The sequence below is a fragment of the Cladophialophora immunda genome, assembly GCF_000835495.1.
Source record: "Cladophialophora immunda strain CBS 83496 unplaced genomic scaffold supercont1.4, whole genome shotgun sequence".
In the NCBI taxonomy this organism is placed as follows: Eukaryota; Fungi; Ascomycota; class Eurotiomycetes; order Chaetothyriales; family Herpotrichiellaceae; genus Cladophialophora; species Cladophialophora immunda.
The window spans coordinates 1,658,629-1,672,590 of record NW_015622544.1 but is presented as its reverse complement, the minus strand read 5'-3'; the positions used below and the strand labels follow the sequence as shown (position 1 = coordinate 1,672,590).

The following is a 13,962-nucleotide window of genomic DNA, read 5'->3' as shown; positions in this document are numbered from 1 at the left end:
TAGCATCCCCTATTGATGGATGACTGCAAATCACTGTCTTTGAAGGAGTCGAAGAAGGTCCAAGGGGCAGAAGGTGGCTCCAAAAGCTCACCATCCACGAGGTTCTCTGCATATCTGTCCCGGAAGAGACTCTCTGTCCTTCTGTTACTGTACATTCATCGCAAGCATGAAGAAAAATCCACATCCAAAAAGCACTTTTCCCAGCGCCATCGCCAACCCGTGCCTCCCAGAGTCCTTCATGAAGCCGCGTACCCATAACCGTACCTGCATAATGATCGTTCTCCCGGGGTATCTCTGCTAATCATGAAATAAATGCACATTTGCCTGTGAGGCAAAGGAACGGAATCAAATGTGCGTCCAGCTCACTTGAGAATGGCGATCTCAAACCCGTGTCTTCTTATTTCCAAATCAGAGCAATCCACTCTGCCCTTGACGTGCATCGTTGCCCTCTAGTGGCTTATGTCATTGGAACATCAGGCTCCGTGCTCGCAGCACGACGAGGATGATCCCTTTCTTGGGCGAAGGCTTGGAAAGTATCGTCGTAGGATCCAGGCGTGTGAAAAGCCATTTGAACCGGCTGAGGTCTCTGCGGAGCATCTAGATGTGCCCTCCCAAAGGGGAATGCCACAGCATTGGACCGAGAAAATCTTGATTTATTTGCAATGGTGCCAGTTTTCTGTCTGAGCGTGGGTGCAGTAGAAATGACTGCCGGATTCGATGAGGCCATTGGATCACTGTTCAGAAAGCGTGGTTGCTGTATCTGCTGTTCCGCAAGGAGAGCATCCTGCTTCGCTTGCCATGCAACAGGGTCTTCCCGCTGCAAACGCTGATCGTTGTACTCCTCTTCTGCCACCTTCTGATCCTCGTCGTTCAATTGCTCATCGTCTTCTTTCTGGAAAGTCTCAGTCAAGACGATGCTGCGAACGAAATCCAGTTCATGGATGATGGCATCAAGAACTTTCGGATCTCTTCCGAGGGACTCGCCAAAGTCGACTTGCGGAATGTCCCTGACTGGGAACAGGTATTCTGTATGCGCCGCCTTGCTAGCATGTCGTCTTGGGTTCTTCTTGTCGACGACACGACCGAAGAGCTGAGTCTTGAAGACAGAGGTATTGAAGAGCTTGTCTTCAAATGTCCCTCCTGCTTGGAAACGGTAAACAAAAACTGGTCTCTTTTGATTCAGCCGGTATGCCCGTCCGATGGCTTGCTGTTCCCAAGTCGGATTGAAGCTGAAATCGAAGATGATCACTCGGTTTGCGCCCTGCAGATTCAGTCCCAGGCCTCCAGCGCGCATGGAGATCAAGAAAACCTGGAAGTCGTCCCTCTGGTTGAATTCTTTGGTGAAGGCTTGCCGGTCCGAGACTTTTGTTTCCCCATCAATCCGACAGAAGGATGCCTTCATGCCTTTCAACATTTGTTCCAAGTAATTCAACGTTGGGATGCTGTGGCTAAAGATCAAAGTTTTGTCTCCAGCTTCGATCGCCTTCTCCAGGATGCGCTTCACAGCTAGCGTGCGGTAAGACAGAGCTGGATCGTAGAACGCCTTCCGATCGCTCGCATCTGGGAGAATCTGCAATGCTTGTCGCATTGCCACCCTCAGGGGACCCGTAACATCAGGAGCAACGTTCTCTTTGACTTCAACCAGTGGCGAGGTCTCGTCGGTGCTGTCGCTCGGTTCGCTAGCGTCGTTGGCTTGGTTGCGCATCAGCTGGTCCTCGTTCGACTTTTTCTCACGCTCCTTCATTTTGGCCACGAATCCAGCAGGATGGTGACAGAGCCACGAGAGCATTGCAAGCCAGTCCCAGATTCTGGCATTGCGACCTTTCACAGTGCCAACCATCAGCTTGAATGACTGCAACATGTGGCCAACATAGATGTCGTATGCTTGTTTCTGTAGGTCCGTGAGGGGAATTGTGATGAAGTATTCGGTCTTCGAAGGCATGTCTTTCTCGATGGCGCTGATGTCAGCTCGATTGATTTTGGGATCAAGGTCTTTTTTGAGCACATGCAACTTCCGAAGGGATAGCCGCTTCTCGTAAGCGGAGCTATCAGAATAAAGTCCTTCCATAATGGGTTCCGAATATTTGGAGCGAAATTGGACCATGTCTCCCAGATAGCCCGGAGCGATCCAGTCAACCATAGTGTGGTATTCTTCGAGATGGTTGTTGAGAGGTGAACCTGATAGTGCAATTCTGCTCGTTGTCTTCAAGCGTTTGGCAATCTGGCTGATTTTTGACTTTGCATTTTTCAGGCTGTGAGCTTCATCTGCAATGACAAGGGTAGGCTCTTCCAACAGAATCTTTTCAAGGTCGACCGGAACAGGTCCTTTTGCTTTGGCGTTGATGCTGTTGGTGATTGATTGTCTGAACCGTTCGTACCCTATAAGAAGCACACCGCCCTGCTTCGACCAGGCTCTGATGGCATGAATATTGTCTTGTTTCTTGAGTGAGTCGGCCTTGTAAATATCCCCTAGAACAGCAGGAACTGGAGTCCACATCAGGAGTTCGTCTTCCCAATTGTTGAGTAGAGAAGCTGGGCTGAGTATAAGAGTCTTGCTCGTTCGAAGATGGTCTGGGATGTGGTCTCTGATACTCTGATCACTGCTCTGATTGCAAAGAGAAATTGTCACCAAGAGAGAGATCACTTGCATAGTCTTGCCGAGACCCATGGTGTGCGCCAGAATACAACCTTGATGTCTGGGATCTTCGACAATCTCACGCCACATGAATTGGATACCACTGAGTTGATGAGGCTTGACACGTTGAGCAATATGCCGGTGAAGCTCAACAGGCGGCTCTTCCGTGTTGACAATGCGGACGGCACTCCCATCGGCTTGTATTAGGGCAAGCTTGTCGGCCATATTCTTGCGTCGCTCTTCTTGTTCTTGAATCCTGACCTTATCGGTGTACTGTTGTGTTTTCGCTTCCTGGCTTTCTTCCACTTTGCGCTTGCGCTTCTTATGAGATGGAGGCTGAGCCTCTTCAAATGGATCAGTTAAGATCATATCCGTCATTTGTTCGTCTGCGTCGTCCTCTGTTTCAGGAATAGAGAAAGAGTCTTGATCTCGCTTTCTTTTCTTGCCCTTTGTTTGTGTTTGTAATCCTGTTTGATTTCTGAAATATGTCCGGATGATCCTCCGCAGCAAACTGTAGAATGGAATAAGCGCAGAATCTTTGTCCGCAAATGCCTGGTCTCTGTGGGCTTCCGAAAGCTCAAACTCTTCGAATGCATTTTGACCAAAAATGTACGTTAGATAAAGCAAAACCAAGGACTGAGCGCTCAACTGATACTTGGTTTTAATGCCTGGGATGATGGCGTCGTCACCATCTAGAGCAAGGAGCCCATTGACAATGACCGTTTCTTGGACCTGGCTGGAATCCTCCATAGAGTCCAGGAAGAGAGCAAGTTTGGAAGCCGCGTCCGGTTCGAGGTCGTAAACGGCTTTTGCAAGCGCTCGTCGCTTGTCGATGGGGTCTATATCTGACCATGATACACGCCTCAAGCCCTGGAAATCATATACTCCTGGTAAGCTCGTGTCATCTTGAGACGGCATGTTCTCCGACTCAGAGTCCGTTGAGTTAACAACGAGATTGTGCTTCTTCGACTTCTTCTTTGCATCCTCTACTCGTGTGGGGTTAAGTTCGGGTGTATGAACACTAAAGTCAGTAGATGTATCGTTGGCGCTCCTTTCAGGTCCGGATTGAGAACTGAATGTTAGATCAACAGGTGCGACCACGGAACGTCCTTTATTCCGATACCTAGAATTCGGAAGACGCGGGGAACCATCGAGGTCTGAAGTATCAGACGCGGATTGTTGAGGCTTAGGAGGCTTTCGCTTTAGTGATATGAGACGTTTGGTGTTCAGTGTGTGAGTAACCTCAGTCTTAATGCGGTTTACCTTTCGCCGAGCTGATGTAACGATAACATCATCGGATTCGGTTTCGACATCTGCGTCGTTGGCATTGACGTCGGGCAGTGGTGACTCACGAATATCGGCGGCAGGCTGTCTTGTTGTACTCGGAATGATAGGGTTCCAGTCTTCAATTTCAGGGACATGATGAATGGAGCCTTCGTCAGAAGAGTCATCCACAAAGGATAGCCCATCTTCGGTGAATGTTTCTGACTCGGATTCGAGAAGCTCTTCGCCTTCCTCAAGATCGTGTTGTTTTGACGTCCGAATCGCTCTGAGTGCATCTTTGTTGGGCCTTTCCGGTGGAGTGTCCTGGAGCATGACCTGGCCGTAGTATTCGTATTCTTGATGCTGATAGACGGTCAGTTCAAGACTTTGGCATTGTCTCTGGACCTCAGCTGGCTTGCGCCAGATATTTCCGGCGATCTCGCGTTTAATATTATCCAACCTGTGCAGAAGCTGATTCTTGCGGTATTTGAAGTACTGGATCTCTTCTTGGCGACTTTTGTTTCGGGCTGCGTTCATCCAGTGACGATAAGCCTTCCTCTGGACACCCAAGAACCTTGTGGCGCGCCATTCCTGCTTCCATTCAAGTATGGCTTCGTTCATCGCGGCCTCTACCTCATCTGGAGTCATAGTGGTAGGCTTCCGGCGCAACTCCTCTTCTTCCGCCTTCTCCTCTTCGATCTCCTTCCAGGTGTCTTCATCGAGATCGTTCTCATCTCCTGAATCGCCGTAAAGAGGAAGTCCGTCGGAACTCTCAACTGGGTACTTATCCAGGAGGTAGTCCAGGTCTGACAAAATTGAATTACCGCCTTTTGCCTCCAATGGTATTTCATGGGAGACACTTTTAGTGCTCTCGGATAAGCCGATGCTGGAACCCTGCGACTGATTCTCCTGAAGGGCTTTGAGCTCGGGGAAGTCTTCTACCTTATACACCCTTGCCCGATCGTGGCCGCGTGGGAACAAAGTAAAGTATTGTTCGGAATACGGAAGCTTGACCCTATTCTTGTCATATGGTAGCTTGACTCTCAGCCCGCTCTGACGTAGGACAGTCGTGCCCTGCCGTAGGAAAGACTTCATCAGCCGACCTATTGTCCGGCGTTCGCCAGTAGGAAGATCGGCGGAGATGTAGAATGAATCTGGTTCATCGGCAGCGACGCGGTAGAAGAATTCATCACTGAATCCAGTTGGAACTTTGTAGTAGAACACATCTTGCAGGGGAAGCGCGTCTCGGCCGAGATAGGAGGCATCACTCGACTTTGCCACAGTTGCCTCGGGCAAATGCGAGATGAAAGTTGGCGCGATTTTCTTCTTGCCGTTGACAAAGGTATATTCTCTTGCAGGCTGCTGTAACAGAGGAGGTGGTGATTGATCGCAGATTTTCGAAGCGGGTTCATCGACCACGCCGTTTCGTAATGGGCTAGCGATCGTAAAGCTCGGTTGTGGCTGTGGGACATTGGTGAGAGGATGAGTGGAAGGTCGAACAGTTGGCACCGGGGCATCCGGAGCGTTAAACGCGAAACCAGGTGAAGTCAAGGTGAGATCCTTGGGAGCCACCCGCTGCTGGCCCGCGGCACTAGCCAAGGAGGGTGATTGAAAGGGATGTGAAGGCTCGATTGACGGTTGGACGCCGAGACCATAGTGCGCAGGAGATTGTGGAATTACCGAAATTCGAGATTCGGTCATCTGGGGGGAGGCATAAGTGGCCGACTGCATTCTGGCGATACTGTCTGCTTGATAGAGCATCTGCTGGTAGCTTGGTGAAATCGCGCGAAAGAACTCGACCGCCTTCATAATGGCTCGTCTCTGACCAAAAGACGGTATCCCAAGGTCTTCCTTCAGAATTCGCATGTCGACAACCAGGAGGCTGTCCCCGTCGACATCGTTTCGCCGGAGAGTATGCTCCAGGCCATGGCGGTCCGGGATCAACTGAGCCAGCTTGGGCAGCCAACGTGGGGTTGGGCACTGGCAGAGTTCGTAGACAACTTTATCGATTGACCAGTCTCGAGGATCATCGTCGGCATCGAGAAGAGAGTCCATTTTGAGGTATCATCAGGCTGGTGTCAATGAGAGATGAATGAGGATGAGTTGGGAAAACGAAGTTGACGAGGTCGAGATGTCGCCAGGAAACTGCGCAGGAAGTGAAGCGCAGGCAGCGTCAGAGAGAGGGGTATCAGTCGACTGGGCGGCAAAGGACTTGAGAAGCACCTTTAAAGAGACGCTGGTCAAGGCGAGACAGAGAAGGAACAATTCCCCCCACTCTACTTCTTGCCCTAGGAGTGGAGGGCAGCAGCAAGACCTTTACTCACATGGTATGGAACATGGGAAGGCTTCGTTGTTCTGCTCAGGTAGGTGAAGGGCAAACAAACGGGGAAGTCGAGGATTGAACAGAGGGCGGGCGGGTGTCAAGGCAGAAAGTAGCAGTTGCTGTGACAAGGTCCAAGGCCAAAGGGGGGTTGCAAGTGAGGCTTTGCCCGTTTGGTGCCTGATGGCGTGAAAAGCGGTGAATGGGGGCTGGGATAAGCGTTTTAGCCTTGCTCAGCCTTGCTCAGCCTCGCTGGTGGCATGCCCACGCGAACAACCACTTTACGCGTGTACCAGATGGGAAAGTAGAGCGAGCCCATGCCTGATTGCTGACTAACTGACTCGTCGAGACCATTGGCGGAAAATGTGAAATGCGCCAACTTCAGACGCAGGTCGGTCTTGTCTTGAGATGACAAGTTCCCCTTCGTCGATATTGCTCTTAGAACTACGACCTCAACGCACAGCACTAGTCAGTAATATAACTTGTCGACTTCTGAGGCCATGGCAGATCACGCAGCCAACAAAGTCTACGCTGACTATCCTCCCGCACTGACGTCCGAGCAGGAGGACTACCTCGCCCAGACAGTGAAAAACTGGACCGTAGAGCATGCGCTCTTGGTGAGACCATCCACGGCCATAGTCCCAGAAGAGGCGAATCCGAAGAATGTCCTTGCTACTAATGCCCCAGTCACTCTGTTTCCAAGCCCGTTTCCCAAGGCTTGCTTTGAACAGGCGAAAACCATCCAGCCAGTTTACAACGAGCTCTACGCTAGCATTGCCAGCGACGAGCAGTGGCTAGAAGATATTATGAGAGAGTGAGTTCAAGTGGCTGTGCCAGACTTTCCCGCTGACTTCTGTGCTCTTCCACCGCTTTGTGCGCAACCATGATCGGTTGCACCTACATTCGAAACTGACATTAAGCAGACTTATAGAGGTCGATGACTTCCTAGCCAATCTCTGGAAAATCCACATCGCTGTTAAAGAAGAGGGCTACGTTCAAGACCTGTCTCTGGGAATGTTTCGCTCCGATTATATGGTCCACACAGCAGAACAGGCGCCCCCATCCCTCAAGCAAGTCGAATTTAACACCATCTCCTCATCCTTTGGAGGCTTAGCTTGCCGTGTTGCAGATATGCATACCCATCTTGCGACGTTCCCCTCACCAAAGCACTCAGTGGCGTATCCTACACATCCTCTGTTTGCAAACGCGGCGGGCGACAGCTCTATTCATACCATCGGGCATCCTCCTCACAATGAGGCCGTGGCGACCTTGACCGCAGGACTTGCAGCCGCCCATGTAGCGTACGGACCTTCGAGATCGGAACCCCGACTCCCAACCTGCGTCATCTTTCTCGTCCAAGACAACGAGCGCAACGTCTTCGACCAACTGGCCCTCTCTAGTCATCTGTACAAGCACCATCACATCCCCTCGTTCCGCCTGCCAACCAGCAAGATTCTAGCTTATACGTCCATCCCCTCGAAGGACAGTAATCCTTATCGTCCATTGATTTACACCCCGCCATCGTCCCCGTCCACTCAGTTCGAAGTCACGGTAGTGTATTTCCGAGCCCTCTACGCTCCAACGGAATACAACACGCCCACATCCTGGGCAGCCCGCCATCACTTGGAACGCAGCGCGGCAATAAAATGCCCCACCATCCTCCTCCACCTTTCCGGCTCCAAGAAAGTCCAACAAGTCCTTACCGCCAGACCTCCCGACACAGACCACCTCAAAGCCTTCCTTCCAACCCACCCCGAGAGCGTGCTCGACAACCTGCGCTCGACCTTCGCTCCACAATATTCCCTCTCCGCCTCCGCCCCCGAGGCGTCAGGCGAACCGGAGGGGATCCGCCTAGCTCTCTCCGCCGAGACGGCGGCGAACCATGTGTTGAAGCCCCAACGTGAAGGGGGCGGCAACAACATCTACCGCACCAACATCCCGCCTTTCTTAAACTCCATCCCCAAGTCTCAATGGAAGCAGTACATCCTGATGGAACTGATCCGTCCGCCCACCGCGGCAAAAAATACTGTTTTGCGGAGTGACGGACAGGTCGTCAGCGGCAACGTTATTTCCGAACTCGGGATATTTGGCGCTTGTCTTTGGAGAAATACACCTGGTGACACGAAGCCCGAGATTCTCCATAACACAGAGGGTGGGTACCTCTTAAGGACCAAAGGAAAGGATAGTGATGAAGGGGGAGTTGCCGCCGGTTTTAGCTCGTTGGATAGCTTGATTTTATATGAAGAGTACTAGACTAGAGATGAGTGCCAGATTTAGATAGTATTAAGCAATAGACATACATTTTGGTCATTTGATTACTTTTTTGGCGTTACAGGGGGATTAGCCCGCCCTAACGATGGTGATGCTGCTACAGTCGAAAGCAATGATACCATGCTCTTTCTCGGTAAAGGAGTGCGTAGGTGGATGGAATGGCACCCGCCATTCAAAGAGGTCCAGGCTGGCCAATCGAAAAGAGGCGAGTCGGATGTTGTCGAGAGCCGACAGGGGAAGCTAATGTCCGTTCCACGGATAGCAATGACGAGATACCAGATGGCTTCATGCTTGGGAAATTCATAAGCCCGATGCGGCTCTGCCCTCCCAAAACCGCCCGTTGTTTGAGTACGGCTGGGGACCAGGCTGACAAGGTTGCTTCTTCCGCCAACAAGCCACATATTTGGCATGTAATTACATGCGCCTCGTGTTGTTTATGATCAGCACGGCTTTCTTGTGGAGCCGTCGATCTCCCTTCTTTGCAGCCTTGACAAGTAATCTCCGTCGCACAGGCATGACATCAAGAGACAGAACACTGCCTGTTCAAGAACCGATAAATTGCTCAGTTTGCGATGATTTAAGGGGGCACCTTCGCTCTTCGTTCACGTTCAAGAGAACGAGGCGGTGCGCCCTTCCGAGATCCCCGACCTTCCTTTCCTGTTTGGGGTCTTGATTTCTTTGTCATGTATCTTTTTGGAACTGCGACGATTGATGATAAGGCCTTTGATGGAAGGCTTGAGAGATAGAGCAGATATTGTACAGGGATGACAACTGCACCACAGATCCAGTTTGCCAAGGTGAGAACGTAGTTATTCGGGATCCGATCGGCATTGCGCTGCGCTGCGGCGGCCAGGGACACGACGTCATGCAAACGTGTTTCCAGGTCTTGTAGCCTCGCTTCAATCTGCACAGACGAGATGGTTGATCTCTTTTCGTAACGACGCATGGCCCTGTTCAGGGCATCTAGCTCCGGCTGTACAGTTTTCTTGACCTCAGTTGTGGCTGTGGCAGAAGCCTGAGATACGAGTGCGTGATTTTGTTGTTCCTCTTTTTGTTTCCCATGGCCGGCAATGCGGTCTGCAACATGTGCCTCGAGGTCGTCCAACCTGCGTGAGATATCGCGAAGTTGCTGATTGTCCAGCCGACTTGATTCTTTGAGAATATCGATGTTCGCTCGTCGTTGAAGGAATAGGGTTCTCCGCTGGACCATCTTTATCAGGTGAGAGATGGGTCGAATTTCGGCAACCAATATGAATATAGTGAGGTTGTAGTTGGAGACCAAGCCCTCAGATGGCCGAGAGAGCTGGGATCTGATGCTATGCAGAAGCCAGGCAGCGATCAGAGGGAATACAAAACAGGAGAGCAAGGCCAAAAGCTCATGGACACGGAGCTCTTTCTGCGCAGCTGCACTGTATGTATCGAGAAGCTTCGCACGAGCAGCATCACGACTCGCCTTCACTTTGCTGGTGCCGTCTTCTCCGCTTCCATTCATAGATAGTGGATCCTGATCTTCATCCGCTTCATCGATCGGAGTGAATACCGGTGGAGTGGTTGAATCTGTCAAAACAGGCGTCTGAGCTGCACGGTACCAATCCCTGGATCAGCTATAAGTTGGGGGTCCACACAAAAGAGGATCTAGTCACTCCTTACCATGGCGACCTGAGAGCCCAGTTCATGAATATAGCGGCCAGACCCAGGAGTGTTACATCCGTGATGATAGCGCTACCGTTCTTGAAAAACATGCCACCAACGGCAGGAAGCAGGGCAAGCCCAAGAGGCAAGGACTGCCAATGAGAATTGTCGTCATGGTCGTGAAAATCATCATCGTCCCGCGCACGTGGCAGGAGTATATCGTCTGTGGAAGAGCGTAACGATTTGCGCGTCTCAGAAAGAGTTTCAGAGAGAAATGAACTTCGACGGCGGTTCAGCTGCGGGTTACCTTCAGCAAAGGTAGAGGCTCGTCCCAAGGGCCGCTGCCTCAGGCCCTGTGGCGAAGGACTAACTTGTCGACCGGAAGAAGTCAGTGGAGGGAGGACGATCGAAGGAAGTTTCTCTGACGCCATGATTGCAACCCTGAGATCAAAAGGGCGGGTTCGAGGCAGGCAGTAACTGGGCAGAAGGATGAAGTCTAGCGGATAGGGATTCCGCGGGTCTCTGGACGCGTCACAACATCCTCGGGTGTCGAGAAGAGGGTGGAAGAAGAAAAGAAAAAGACGCAGCCGTCACCAATACGACTAGCAGAGGCCCAGACAGGCCCATGCGGCTACAACAAGGCTGACAAGAGTGAGAGATGGGAACAGAGGAGTCAAAGAAGTGTGGCGTCAACGGAGAAGTAAACGTTGGATGAGGTTCGAAGTGTCCGAGTCTGACAGGAGGACAACGAGATGGAGGCCGGCCCCGGAATAATATATGGCCGAGAGCCCCAGGAGTAGGCTGCACTTGAGTTATTCCGAGGTTGTTCCGCTGCTCTATCATTTCTCTTCACGACATATCCCTTCTCAATTACTGGCATTCCAGCTCGATGACATCCAGTATCACAGTATTTTTCAGGTCCAAGCAATGTGCCGCTCAAATAAGTTCAGTTGCGGTGTCAGTCAAGGACAATTGGGCATTGAACCTCAGTCAAGGGACACTCAACCTAGGATTCGTTGCCGTTGCCGAAAGCTGGATTCTGCTTTATACGCCGGGGCGCTTCCACCCAGTCGATGAAGGCTCCTGAATCTCAACTATAGCACGCCGTGCATTGCCAGCATGGTTACAACTGAGAGTTAAATGGACAAAGTGCGCGCAACGTACCGGCACGGCTTACTGAAAGCCCGCCCCTTAAGGAGAGCCTTATTCAACACCACTTTGGGAAAGATGTCTCTGAGATATCTGAGAGGCCCCACCGATGCAGCCATACGCACCATGCTCTAATGTGAGTTGATTCAAGGGAACGAGGAGTGCGGACAGGGTGGCTGGAGGAGGGTGTGAGAGATGATGTCCACAGGCCAGTACTTGGTTTCTCTTCGGTTTTTTCCCCTTTCTCCTGTTTGCAGGACTGAGGACATACGAATCACCTTCGCACACCAAGTATGGCGTGGGATACTACTTCCACAGTTGTTGTGCCGCTGGCCTTATTAGCTATCTTTGCAGCCTTCCCTCCCGTAGTCGTTCAATTGCGCGTTAAGAACTTTGCCGGCTCGGTTCTCCTGATCGGAATCACTATCCTGAACATCCAAAACTTTGTCAACGCTGCGATATGGTCGTCTGATGACCCCGACGACTGGTGGGACGGAAAGATCCTGTGTGACATTGAAGTCAAGCTCTACATTGGGATATCCCTGGCCGTTGAAGGAGCCGTTGCGAGCATTTTCCGACAGATTTCGATAATTCTCGACTCGGACCGCATGACTGTCACCCCTTGCCCGCGACAGCGCCGAATCACTCGCGCGATAGAGCTGCTCCTTTGCATCCTCCTACCTATATTCGTTATGGCTGGCCATTACTTGGTCCAAAGAGGAAGATACTGGCTCAGAACGGTGGCGGGATGTGTGGCGACCTATGACAACAACTGGGTAGCGCCTCTCGTGACTTATGGATGGCCAATGGTCGTCTGTGTTACCGGAAGCGTCTACTGTCTGATCTCGGTCCTTCGCCTCTGGCGGCATCGTAGGCAGGTTTTGGCCTTGCTCACGCACACTCCCGGTGCCACCCCCTCCCGATTTTTCAGGCTCTTCGCACTTGCGTTCGCCCTCCTGGTAATGTACTGCCCGCTGGCTGTATTTGCCTTTGCGCAGAACGTTCGTGTGCCAATGCATATGTATTCTTGGTCATATATCCATCCCTCCGACTGGTCAGAAAGAATCAGGCTGGAGCCCGAGCCCGCTTTGGGAACAGCCTCGCAGGCCTTCACCTTCGACCGGTGGGCGCAGATCATCACGGCATATGCCTCATTCGCATGTTTCGGGCTGGGTCAGGATGCAATTCGAATGTACAAGGGGTGGGCTGAAAGAGCGAGGAGCTTCCTACCTGGAGGCTTCAAGGCAGATGTCAGGTCAACCCAACAAGCATCTCGCAACAGCACATCGGTCAGAAACGAAGAAAATGTCACACTCGATATGGACGAATTTTCTCTAGAGGATAATCACGACATACTTCGCCATCCATCAGCCTCAGGACCAAATAGCTGATTGGAGACACATTCGTCAAATCTCTTTTGGAACATTCGTTGATTACAGACCTTTCTGCCTTTAGAATACACGTTTTTCCTAGATAGTCCTGTTGGTAGGTGATTGGCCCTGCCATCACCGCTCAACAAACCCATGAGTGGCGAAATACATTCGGAGAAGGGATCCAATACAACATATATGAACAGAATCGTATCGTTCAACTTTCATCGCCTAAGTAGCGAAGAATCAACGCACAGAGTAAGCCGTATCACGTTGGGATTGCCAAAAGCCTGTGTATGTTTTCAAGCACTGACTGCTTCGGGTGTGGTCTCCTCCTCTTTGGGCTGTGGTCTTTTCAGGACTTCCACTTTTGTCTGGACCAGGCTCAATGAGCTCTGTTTCTTGCCGTCTGAATCCTCGTAGGTGCGCATGGTGGCATCTCCTTCAAGATAGACTAAGGTTCTGTTTTGACCATCGATCAGCTTAACTTCCTGCGGATGATATTGATTGACATCAGCTGCGCTCACCCTTTGGTTAATCCCATCACAAGATCTCGCTGGGGCGAACCTTCCGGTGCAAAGCTGGCGACGCGGAACCATGATGTTTGTCGGTTTTCCTTCGGTCCGTAGCTGGTGCCCACGACATATTTGATCACTTGGCCCTTGCCGGTCTCCGCGAGTTCTGGGTCCGCGCCGAGTCTCCCCACCAGTGTCATGCGGGCAAGTTGAGACGGGCGAGTCGTTGAGAATGCACGGTGTGAGAAAGAGGGGAGCGCGGACGTCATGCGTCTCGCTGGTGAAAGGAGGAATGACATTGCGCTGGGTGTTTGGTGGAGGTGGCTGGGAACTTGCAACTTGAGGAATGTGAGAGGACCACGGAGACAGGTGATATTACCAGCTCTTTCTTGATTGAATCCAGGAGGGCAGCTCGACGGGATGCCTGGTCGGATAGCAACAATAAGGTGGGGAGTTGGCAAGCAGGATATTGACAGCAGGTGATGGCAGACCGTAACCAGCGCGCACGACGCGGTTCTGGTGCAGCGGGACCATGAAAGTCGCGATCAGGGGATATCGATTTAGTCTAATCCAAATCCGGCAAAGTGCGTGCATACGTCAAATGACACTGTCTTTTGAATCGCGAGCCTCGATTTCCAAACTTCGAAGCGCCCAGTTCCTCGTATCGAGCACCGTTACTGTGGATTCTTCATGTTTACCTCGTAGTCCCGAGCGGTCTCTTCGCAATATGGCCAGCCTAGCTTTGTTCGGGCTGTTCAGACACAAGTACATTCGGGTTCAAGCTCCTCCGTGGGCCCAGGCCACGTT

General features: G+C 51.6%; 5 protein-coding genes across 5 annotated transcripts; 2 read left to right on the top strand and 3 right to left on the bottom strand.

Moving 5' to 3' along the window:
• Window positions 1-60: 60 nt before the first annotated feature.
• On the bottom strand, window positions 61-6,375 carry PV07_06973 (uncharacterized protein). The gene has a single exon (XM_016394011.1). The coding sequence runs from the start codon at window positions 5,951-5,953 to the stop codon at window positions 458-460; it is 5,496 nt and encodes a 1,831-aa protein (XP_016247430.1). The 5' UTR covers window positions 5,954-6,375; the 3' UTR covers window positions 61-457.
• Window positions 6,376-6,615: 240 nt separating this feature from the next.
• Window positions 6,616-8,528, top strand: PV07_06972 (glutathione synthetase). The gene is made up of 2 exons (XM_016394010.1): window positions 6,616-7,032; window positions 7,142-8,528. Exons 1-2 carry the CDS (start codon window positions 6,719-6,721, stop codon window positions 8,469-8,471), a joined length of 1,644 nt encoding a protein of 547 aa, XP_016247429.1. The 5' UTR covers window positions 6,616-6,718; the 3' UTR covers window positions 8,472-8,528.
• Window positions 8,469-10,552, bottom strand: PV07_06971 (uncharacterized protein; the record flags this gene model as incomplete). The annotated part of the gene is made up of 2 exons (XM_016394009.1): window positions 8,469-10,084; window positions 10,140-10,552. 2 exons carry the CDS (start codon window positions 10,550-10,552, stop codon window positions 9,067-9,069), a joined length of 1,431 nt encoding a protein of 476 aa, XP_016247428.1. The 3' UTR covers window positions 8,469-9,066.
• Window positions 10,553-11,563: 1,011 nt separating this feature from the next.
• Window positions 11,564-12,661, top strand: PV07_06970 (uncharacterized protein; the record flags this gene model as incomplete). Its single annotated transcript, XM_016394008.1, has 1 exon — window positions 11,564-12,661. The coding sequence occupies one exon, from the start codon at window positions 11,564-11,566 to the stop codon at window positions 12,659-12,661; it is 1,098 nt and encodes a 365-aa protein (XP_016247427.1).
• Window positions 12,589-13,657, bottom strand: PV07_06969 (uncharacterized protein). Its single transcript, XM_016394007.1, has 2 exons — window positions 13,168-13,657; window positions 12,589-13,102 (listed from the first exon to the last, which is right to left on the bottom strand). Exons 1-2 carry the CDS (start codon window positions 13,452-13,454, stop codon window positions 12,943-12,945), a joined length of 447 nt encoding a protein of 148 aa, XP_016247426.1. The 5' UTR covers window positions 13,455-13,657; the 3' UTR covers window positions 12,589-12,942.
• Window positions 13,658-13,962: the final 305 nt, after the last annotated feature.